This window comes from Crinia signifera, chromosome 8 (genome assembly GCF_055691185.1).
Source record: "Crinia signifera chromosome 8, ASM5569118v1, whole genome shotgun sequence".
Classification (NCBI taxonomy): Eukaryota; Metazoa; Chordata; class Amphibia; order Anura; family Myobatrachidae; genus Crinia; species Crinia signifera.
In genome coordinates this window covers 84,302,783-84,314,443 of record NC_139224.1, presented here as the reverse complement: position 1 = coordinate 84,314,443, position 11,661 = coordinate 84,302,783, and the positions used below count along the sequence as shown (strand labels likewise).

General features: G+C 41.4%; 1 protein-coding gene across 1 annotated transcript; it reads left to right on the top strand.

The window, feature by feature from the left end:
- Positions 1-7,069: 7,069 nt before the first annotated feature.
- Positions 7,070-11,355, top strand: LOC146027040 (uncharacterized). The gene is made up of 8 exons (XM_083158052.1): positions 7,070-7,279; positions 8,168-8,224; positions 8,301-8,400; positions 8,681-8,806; positions 9,056-9,163; positions 9,348-9,566; positions 9,768-9,806; positions 10,024-11,355. Exons 2-8 carry the CDS (start codon positions 8,219-8,221, stop codon positions 11,076-11,078), a joined length of 1,653 nt encoding a protein of 550 aa, XP_083014178.1. The 5' UTR covers positions 7,070-7,279; positions 8,168-8,218; the 3' UTR covers positions 11,079-11,355.
- Positions 11,356-11,661: the final 306 nt, after the last annotated feature.

The following is an 11,661-nucleotide window of genomic DNA, read 5'->3' as shown; positions in this document are numbered from 1 at the left end:
ATTAAAGCGCTTCTTGACATTTCTTATGCTTCTATTGTGGCTGCTAACGGCATTGACTGCGCCAGTGGAAGATTCCCACATGGCCCTCATCCGCTGCGCAGTGGTCCTGTTGTTGTGCTTCCCCAGCAGCCTCTCAAATATGGGCACTATGGACAAGGGCCGCATTCTCCTAGTAAGAGAAACACACCTTACGGCCACTTTGGGTGTGGGCACTTCCTGGCTCCTCCTCAACCTCCTCTGCGGCGATGTCCCCCTCCTCCTCCAGGGCAGCATCACCCTCCTCACCTCCATCTTCCTCCATCTCAGGCCAGTCGACGTCAGACATGTGGCCCTCCTGCAGCTCATCCTCAGACTGTGTGCTGAACAGGTCCTCCTGTGTGAGTGGATGAGATGGGGAGGCAAGAGGGTCCTCCATCTCCTCCTGCTGTGCCTTCTCCTCCGGGGTCCGCCCTGGACCAGGCCTTGATGTGGCCATGCTGACTGCCAAAATGCTGCCTTCCCTCTCACACTGCTGGTTCTTAGTGTGTCTCTGCTGCCTCCTAAAATCTGCAATCTCTCTCTTGCTACTGGTTTGCTCAAACATGCAGTGATTACTCTGAAAAAAAACACAAATCTTACTCTCTCCCTAACTATCGTCCTATCTCTCAGCTCCCATGCCTCTCCAAGCTACTGGAGAGACTTGTCTACTTTCACCTCACACACTTTCTTAACTCTCACACCCTATTAGACCCGCTTCAGTCAGGCTTTCGGTCTAACACTACACTGGGACAGCAATGACTAAAGTGGTGAATTATCTGGTAACTGGCAAGTCTAAAGGCCATTACTCATTACTTATTCTTTTAGATCTTTCTGCTGCATTTGACAATGTTGATCATACTCTTCTCATACAAACACTGCACTCCCTAGGTCTTAATGATACAGCCCTTTCCTGGTTCACATCTTACCCATCTGTTTGCTCTTTCAGGGTTCGCTTCTCTGACTCTACTTCTTCTTCACTACCTCTGTCAGTCAGAGTTCCGTAAGGCTCAGTCTTAGGTCCCCTGCTTTTCTCAATCTATACCTCCTCTCTCTTGGCAAACTCATCAACTCTTTTGGATTTCAGTATCATTTATATGTGGATGATACTCAAATTTATCTATCAACCCCAGAGTTGTCACCAGTGGTGTTGTGCCGAGTCTCTGAATGCCTCTCTGCCATCTCATTTTGGATGTATTCTCGCCACCTCAAACACAATATTTCCAAAACTGAATTACGTATATTCCCACCAGCTTAGAACAGTTACCATGCATCTAAAAAAACATATCCAAAATACAACCCTATCTCACACAAGACACTACTAAATCTCTTATCCATGCACTCATTATATCCCGCATTGATTATTGCAATAGTCTCCTAACTGGTCTTCCCAAGAACAGACTTTCGCCACTGCAATCCATTCAAAAGGCTGCTGCTAGGCTGATCTTTTCAGCTAGATGCTCATTGTCTGCTGATCCGCTCTGACAGTCTCTCCATTATGCAGCAGAGCTGCATAATTTGCAACTGCTGACACTATCCAGTCCACCAGTGACCTTGTCCATCCTTCACCCACATCCCTCCAATTATCTGGATCCACCTTAGGGATATCTGCATTGTTCCTAAATCCAGCCAAGGAGGAAGATTCATCAAAGTGGGAAAAACTGAACCCTTGAAATTACAGGGCAAACCAGGGACTACTGCATCACCTGATATTGGACACAATTCCTACATGGATAGTAATATCATTTCTTTGTCAGCCCTCATCTATTAAAAAATGTCCATGAAAAATAACGCCAAAATATCCCTGTGATATAACTTTAATTGTGCACATGCATAACGATTCACCTTTACCAGCCATTTTAATGTTTTACTTTTATTTTTATTGTAATAAATTTGTATAATTTTTTGAGAACCGTCTTGATCATTCATTGGTACAGCCAGCGCTGGCACACTTCCTTTTTACTTTCTATATTGTTTTAGGGTCTGACAACCCTGTGCCAGCGGCAGTAGATTAGCGCACCCCACAATATATCTATATGTGGATCTTCATCTGCCTTAGTTCTGCCATCAAAGGTACCAGTACTTTTGTAAATACCCTGGGAGACGTTTTGAGAACAAAAGGAAGACATGTGAATTGGAAATGAGGATCCATAACTGCAAATCTCAGAAACTTCCTGTCCTTGGGACATATTGGGACATGGTAATAGGCATCTCGTAGGTCTATCGACGCTAGAAATTCACCCTTCTTTATTCCCGTAATTATGGAGCTCCTACTTTCCATACGAAATTTCAAAGTCTTTATCAGAGTATTGAGATTTCTCAGATCGAGTATGGTCCTGAAACCACCTGTGCTTTTCTTTACTAAGAACAGGTTTGAATAAAACCCCTTTTTTTCTGTGTAGTTGCGGTACAACTTCTATTGCTTCCACATCTAGTAATTGTTGGATTTTTGCAAATAATTCTCTTCTTTGAACTTTGTCTTTCGGTGTTCTTGACACCATGAATCTGTCCTGATAAGGGACTGTCAGAAATTCGATCTTGTACCCGTTTTAGATTATATCTAAAACCCATCCGTCTGAGATGGATTTTTCCCAGATCTTGAAAAACTGTAGAAGTCTTGCTCCCACTTTCAGTGGATAGTCATGATCCTGCTCCTCTACGAAAGGACTGGCGAAATGTTTGTCTTGACGTGTTTGGATTACCCCTTCTGAAATAAGGTCGTCCCGGACGGTAGCTTTTGGCTTCTCTATAATTCTGTCTGTTAGAGACTGGATTAGGAAATGTATTCCTTTTGTCCTGTGGTAATTTAGTAGATTTTCCACCTGACAGCTTCTGGATCATGGTGTCTAATTTAGACCCAAATAAACAGGTGCCCTCAAAGGGTAGCATAATAAGCCTATTCTTAGAACTTGCATCGGCACTCAAGCATTTAAGCCACAAGGCTCTCCTAGACGTTATACCTGCTGCCATAGTCTTAGCTGCCACCGACACTGAATCTAGAGAGGCTTCACATAAATATTCAATACTTTTATGCATTATTTCAACACTTCTGATTAGGTACTGCTTGGAGATTTTATCTTCCAAGTATGTATGGAAGTTGGTTGCCCATAATCTCAGAGCTCTTGCTACTGACGCTGTGGCCACACTAGCTTTAAGAGATGTTGCAGACATTGAATGTACCTTACGTAAGGCATTTTCCATTTTTCTATCCATTGAATCACGGAAAGCAGCCCCATCTTACACTGGGATAGTGGTTTTTGACACAATTTCTGCCACTGCTCCATCCACTTTAGGAACAAGACACCAATTCAGAAATTCTTCATCTGTGTACGGGTAGATCTTCTCCAATCTATTGGATGAACCCACTCTCTTGTCAACATTCGACCACTCCTTGGTTATCATGGGTGACATTCTATGATATGCGATTAGCGCTATTTTGCGGTAATTAGACCACAAAATGGCGCTATCGCATTTTCCCATTAAATCGCCGATTTAATGGGATGCGCACAGGGGCTGAAATCGCATATTTTGTGCGTAAATGTCTGGTGAATAAAAATGCAAGATTAATTCGCATTTTTATCGCATCCAGATGTTTGCGCACAGAAAAGTATACAAGTCGCTTATTTAATGCTATGCACATTTGCACATCGCATTATTTAAGTGACTAATTATCGCACTTATTTCAGACCTGGGTCTGTTAGGCGAATTAGGCAGAACCCTGCACAGATCGCAATGTTCCGTGCAGGGTTCTGCTGTAAAAAATAAAATAAATGGTTAAATAAAAAAAAAAACGAGCGCGGGGTTCCCCGCCCAAGTGTAACCAGCCCCGGGCTCACTGAGCCGGTGCTGGTGACATAAAATCAGGGTCCCCGACAAATAGGGGTCCCCTTGATTTTATGAAACCAGCACCAGACTCAAGGTCCGGCGCTGTTCCCAAAATACGGGGGACAAAGTGACTAAGGGTCCCCCGTATTTTAAGAACCAGCACCGGACACAACCAGCCAGCAGGCTAATGCCACAGCCGGGGGGAGACTTTTTATACAAGTCCCCCCGGCCAAAGCATTAACCCCCTGGCTGGTCAGCATGGACAGGGGTCCTGGGGAAGTGGGGACCCCCCCAATGAAGGGGTCCCCCCTCTCCAGGACTTACCAGCCCATGCTGATAGTCCGGGGCTGTCCTCCATGCCCCTGGGCTGTGGGCATGGAGCTGATGCTTTGTGTAAAAAAAAAGAATGATAACTATTGTTTTACACTGGCGAACTATCAGTCCCAGCAAGCCTACCCCGCATGCTGGGACTTGGGGAACCACAAGTCCCAGCATGCGGGGCATTAAAGTGCCCGCTGGCACTTGTAGTTCTGCAGTGTAAAAAATAGTGCACAAAATCACACTGACACCCTGAAAAATAAAACTTTAATACACACAAAACACACTGATACTTACCTACCTTGAGCCCGTAGGTCGGTCCCTGGATCCTGGATTCTTCCTCCGGGGCTCCAGGGCAGAAGAGTCCGGTTCCGGGGCCTTGGTCCTGGTTCCGGGGCTGGTCCTGGGGTTCCGGGGCTCCTGGCGTGAAGAATCCGGGGTCCGGGATCCGTGGTAGTCCAGAGGGGTACCTAAGGAGGAAAATCCTACTCACCTGCTCCCCGGCGGCGACCTCCGGTGACAGCGCTGCTCCCGACTGGTACCCGGCTTCAAGGAGTTGGTCCGGCGCTGAGATGTTGCTCCCTCGACGTCTCTGAACAGAATGATTTCTCGGCCAATCAGGAGCCGAGAAACTCGGCTCCTGATTGGCCAGAAATCATTCTGAATATAGACGCCGACGGAGTAACATCTCTGCTCTGGATGCGCTGAGATGTTACTCCGTCGGCGTCTATATTCAGAATGATTTCTGGCCAATCAGGAGCCGAGTTTCTCGGCTCCTGATTGGCCGAGAAATCATTCTGTTCAGAGACGTCGAGGGAGCAACATCTCAGCGCCGGACCAACTCCTTGAAGCCGGGTACCAGTCGGGAGCAGCGCTGTCACCGGAGGTCGCCGCCGGGGAGCAGGTGAGTAGGATTTTCCTCCTTAGGTACCCCTCTGGACTACCACGGATCCCGGACCCCGGATTCTTCACGCCAGGAGCCCCGGAACCCCAGGACCAGCCCCGGAACCAGGACCAAGGCCCCGGAACCGGACTCTTCTGCCCTGGAGCCCCGGAGGAAGAATCCAGGATCCAGGGACCGACCTACGGTCTCAAGGTAGGTAAGTATCAGTGTGTTTTGTGTGTATTAAAGTTTTATTTTTCAGGGTGTCAGTGTGATTTTGTGCACTATTTTTTACACTGCAGAACTACAAGTGCCAGCGGGCCCTTTAATGCCCCGCATGCTGGGACTTGTGGTTCCCCAAGTCCCAGCATGCGGGGTAGGCTTGCTGGGACTGATAGTTCGCCAGTGTAAAACAATAGTTATCATTCTTTTTTTTTACACAAAGCATCAGCTCCATGCCCACAGCCCAGGGGCATGGAGGACAGCCCCGGACTATCAGCATGGGCTGGTAAGTCCTGGAGAGGGGGGACCAGTAGATAAGGCACACTTTTTCTTCAAACTAATTGGTTTTGACAGGTCCACGCCCCTTTTATACAGGTTGTCCACGCCCCCATTTATACAATTTGATATCAAACTTGATACGATCGTATCGCGTTTGATATCAAAGTAGTATAAAATTAATATTAAACAGTATTAAAATATAATTGGTTTGAGACTGTAACTTCATACACTGATATTGACTATGTGAAATAACACATATATAAAGCTCGCTTAATGTTATCTTAACCAGCTGGAAGAATTTCTAAACATAATGCTAAAAAAGGTAGATCTTGTTTTATATCAAATTTGATTTGTGTAGGATGTCTCGCAACGCCGATCATCAAAACATATAACGTATATAATTATAACGTATTAAAGCCGGGTAATTGGTATCGATCATAGATCTTTCACGGCGAATAATACAGACATATCATTACCAACTATAATAACACTTACCTTAGAACGATCCAAAAAGCACTACAACGAAGTGCCTGACCAAGCGTGTATCAAAAAATAAAAAATAAAAAGTTATACTCCACACGATAACTTCCACACCAGCTAAGGTCCATCTTGCTTTTAAAATGAAATATCAGAGATAACAAAGAGGTCTGGGTATACATCTGTTATGCATTTAAAGATACAGGAGACAGTCAGTCTGGGCCTGACATGTTGTAGGCATTTAAATTTAAAGACACACAGCGTGAGAAGTATAGTGTTACTTTTAGAAAGACATCAGATATGACGGATGATTGTAATTTTCAAAAGTAATTTTAAACACCGGATTCCATAGTCTTTGAAGACGTTGATATTTACGTATGACGCAATTAGCGTAGACAGCACAGCAGGGTTGGTAACAATTATATTCATTAGAAAGCTCATACCTCTGAAAAAAAACATTTTCACACGACTAGCAGATTAATTAGTTTAGACAGTACAAAGAAAGGCCATGAAATCTTTGCAACAGAGCATGAGTGGCATCTAGTGGCCATGTATTGCAGTTGCAAGCAAGTTCCAGACGGAGCTAGAGACTACAGAATTAACTTATATATATATATACAGTATATATATATATATATATATATATATATATACAGTATATATATATATATATGTGTGTAATGTGATGGTATCATTATATTATGTGATGAATAAAATATGGATAATATGCTATATTATTTAAATCAGATATATATATATATATATATATATCTCAATCAAATTACACAGGGGGTGGTGGATAAGGTATATATTTTAAATTAAAAAGCATACACATGTATATATAGGTCTTATGTATGCTGTTGATGTTGAAACATAACTGTCATTTATTTAATAATAAGGATAAGGATTTTATACATCACATTTTGGTTTTATTTTATCAAGCAATATATTCTGAAAACAGCTGTGTTTTGGGTAATATGCTATATTATTTAAATCAAATATATATATATATATATATATATTTGTTATGCCTGTCTATAACTTTGGAACACAACTCATGAATATTCAAATGAAACAAATGCAACACAGATGTGCTAACTGACTGCTGAGTATATATATATGTTCTCCATGAGGAACCAGTCCACACATTTTGAAGGCAGAGAACTTGAAACTTTTGTCCACACACTGTTCAGAGAATACTTGAAGATTTTGTTCCAGAAATATTCAGAGAATACTTGAAGATTTTGTTCCAGAAAGGGGGTGAGTCTATTTTAATTTTCTAAATAAATATATATATATATATATATATATATATATATACAATATTTCTAAATAGCATAGTTTTAATATTTTATAATATACATAGCAAAATGTTTTATTTAGTGGTAGGGTGGGGGTTTTTAAATATAGTTTGTTGCTGCATGCATTGTATTGTAATGTATTGGGAGTACATACAGGCATACTGGCTGCTTGTTGTTAAACATTTATTTAGGAAAGAAAAATATTGAGCCTATGGTACTTTAACTGTCCATTTGTATGTGCAGTGATTAGTGTATTGTGGTCTGTACATTATACATATTGCTTTTAAAAATACAGTATATTGTGTTATTACAATTTACAGTTCGTTAATGTTAGTCATCGCAGATTACGGTATTACGGCTTTGATATATATAAATAGCATCATTTTAATATTGCATCATTGTATTATACATAATGATTTTAAATAATGAGTTAGTTATCACATTTATATGTACTGTCTGCTGACTACGCATGTGATATGATGGGGGTGTTGCTGTAGCTTTGTTGGATCACCTGTAATTAATTTTTATTGAATGATCTATAGAATACAATGTCAGTAGATGTGGTTTTTTGGTATTACGGCTTTGATATTTATAAATAGCTTCATTTTAATATTGTATCATTGTATTATACATAATGATTTTAAAATAATGAGCTAGTTATCACATTTATATGTGTTGTCTGCGGACTACGCATGTGATATGATGGGGGTGCTGCTGTAGCTTTGTTGGATCCCCTGTAATAAATTTACATAGATGAGGTTTTTTGTGAGAGCGTTAATAGTTTTATGTGATTTTGTGCACGCAAATTTCGTTATGTTTGCTTATAGTTATCTTTTATTATCAACAGTGATTGTTGTAGAAATTGACTTTGAACTTAAGCTATCAACAAAACATCAACATGCAGGTGTGTATATGATATTTACAATAGTTTAACAATATCTTATTGTATTGTTATTTCAACTTATTATTATTTATTACAGAGAAAGGAATACAAAACCATTAATGCAAATAAAATAAGTCTCAGAGATTTTCAAGAGTTACCCAGCTTCCAACAGCCGTCAAATGAGCAGACAAATACATGTAAGTTTACAGATCAAAGACACATTGTTGTTGCTAGGGCATGATTTGTTAAGGCACAGGGGGCTATTGACGGTGGTTATAAATGTTACTCTGTTGGTGTTAATTATTATTACCAGGCTCAGATGTGTTAGTCACAGGTTCTGTTAAGACAAGCGCCCTATTGGTATTAATGTTACACGTGTTGATTGTATTTTTCGTTCTACAAAATTGTTGTGTTAATTTTTATTTTATTTTTTATGTATATATTATTTTTTATTAAATTGTTAATCCCATAAATCAGTTTCAGATGTCACAAATGACGCATCTGAAGTTGGATCATATGGTTCGGATTTCACAGTCGGTCCGGATCTGACGACATTCGAAAACCCATACGCAGCATACTCTGATTTGTCCGAATCGCAAAAATGTATGTGTTCATAAGCCGTCAAAAAATGTGATGTATGTTAAAAAATGTGATATATTATTATTTCCAAAAATATGTCTCTCTCTCTCTCTCTCTCTCTCACGCTATCTCGCGCGAACTCTCACGTTCTCACTCATATATATATATATATATATATATATGTATATATATATATATATATATATATATATATCCTGTTATATTCATTTTTATACCGCCTGTGATATTAATGTGTTATTTGTTCTCTGTTAGTATCGCCGATTATGTCGAAATCTGATGCAGAACACATAATGGATGATCTCTGGAATTTACCATCGGCAAAACACTATAAACAGCTATACCAGACCCCGGCTATACAAGGTGAATTTTGACGATTGGCTAGCGGTGTTTTTATAATGTGTTTTTGTGTTAAATGTTGCATATCGCCGCAAAATCATGAATAGTGTCCACAGGAGTTGTTGTTATCATGACTTAAATGACGTTTTTTTTTTTTTTTTTCTCAAGTCAGCGAATGTGTCGTTAATTGATAATATATGTATTACAGATGACATAGCTAGCCGGTATGAACCTACGGTACCTAGGGCCGATACGTGTGAAGCGGGACCATCCGGATACAGAGAACCGACATCGGGTGTTGGATCAAACGCCAAACAACCCAACAGCTCATTGGCTAAAGGAGCAAAAAGACCCCAGATCAGCGATCAAGCTTTCTGGTCATTGTTTAAAGGAACCATGCCGGCGCAAACCTTTGACAAATACCCGTGTATGTTTATTTATTTGGTTTCTTATATAGCACAACATTTGCCATTGTTCTTTACAAATGGAAACCACAGGTATTAAACAGCCTGTGTAGACGTAAGCCGACAAGGAAGGTGGGGGTTGGGAGGTGATCCTGAAGTTGTTATAAAGCGACTGTCTTTGTGGCCGCGTATGTGTAACTAAAACGGTGTGATTTTTATTACAGTAGGAACCACGCCGATGGAAAGATCTGGCAAATATTCAGGTGTGTAATGTAATGTTTATTTATTTAGTTTCTTATATAGGACCGCGTTCATCATTGTTCTTTACAAATGGAAACCACAGGTGTTAAACAGACTGTGTAGATGCAAACCGACATGGATGGGGTGGGTGTTTTGGGAGGCGGGTCTGAAGGTTTTATAAAGCGGTTGTCTTAGTGTCCGCGAATGTGTAACTAAAACGTTGTTATTTTTTATTTACAGCGGATCCGCGACGATTCGCAAAAATGATAGCCGCGGCTGGGGTTGCTCAACCACTCAATGCTGAAATGGATGGGGGTGAATCAGCTAAAACGGTGATCGACCCACAACGTCAAGAAAATGTATCAAGGGCCGAGATCATGGCCACCGAGCGCGACGATTTCAAGCCAAGCAAGCGGAGAATTACAAAAAGTCGAGCCGGTCAAGAAAACAAGGCCGATTTATCAGACCTTAAAAGAAAATTGAAATATTCGGAAGGTAGACCCGTGAGAAAAAGAATTGCATTACAAACAGTGCCAACCGTGAGTAATGTGGATTACCCGCACGCATTTACAACACCTGCAACACCTACTGAATCCGACATTGACATTGCCGGTAATACAAAGACTGTGAAGACTCGTAAAACTTTACGACTGTCAAGAGAGATATACACGCCGCTGACGGATGATGATGTCATCGTGATTTCAGACACGCAGGAACATCATACTGCAGAAACGCAAAGCGTAGTCAGTAACACGCCTGCAGATACATTATCCGCTAATGATGAGGACTTAAATGGGCAAACATTTTTTATCACCCCTAGTGAAGAGTCAGTCTCAGATACACCACAGAATGATGATGAGGCTGTAACATCTGTAGCCGGAATCCCTGATAAAGTAATGGGTGATGATTACACAAAACTACCCAGTGTTTTTACCACGGTCGGCGAGGCAACCGCATCGGGCGGTGCGGATGCCCCGCCGACCGTGGTATCGACAGACATAGTTGATGGGAGTCAGAATGTGGAACAATTAGGACAAGATGCGGAAATACAATACTACGCGGTCATGGGGAGGATGCGTGAGCATATAGGGTACATGCGTAGAAATGTCAATACCATGTTGAACCGTATAAAAGATGAGCTTTATGGTTCAAAAAAGAAGCCAGAGATCATTAAAGAACTTGTAGAAATGTACATGAATGTAACATCAAATCATATAGCAGAGACCGTGAGGACTAGGGATTTTATTAAAGCGAACATGTATAATTTTGCCGAGATAATTGAAACGGATCCGTGACTAGGCATGGTGGGTTATGGGTTGAAACGTAATTTACATGTGTGTAAAAAAGCCCCAAGAATTAAAGCAAATGTACCGTGCAAAATCTCACACTTATTTCGCCGTTCGAAAATAAAACAGGCTTTAAAATGCATATACAGGCTGAGAAAGCGTAAACAACACAGGGTGCGAGGCACACCCCCAACCCCGGGTGCACAGGCTGACAAATCGCCGGACCAACCATCACCGGGTGACGTTGCGTCACCTGACAATGTTGAACACCCCGCAACGCCCAGGCATAATGACATAGATGGGGGAGCGCCACCCGGTGATGGTGAAGGTCGGCGAGATGTGTACTTAGAAGCGGTTAACAGGTATGAGCGACACCATCCTAATTTCAGAGCTATTGAGTATCATAATCATTTTCAATTTGTTAATTTGGAAAGAGTTACATCATTTGCAGAGGGTGTTGAAGCCGTACACAACGCTATACAGGTTATGATTGATGAATTCATGGTTGGTGTTGACCCTAATGATCGTGTACAGTTAAGATTGGAGGGGGGTGGTTTACACAACGCCATCTACTCACACCGAAAGCCGCAAG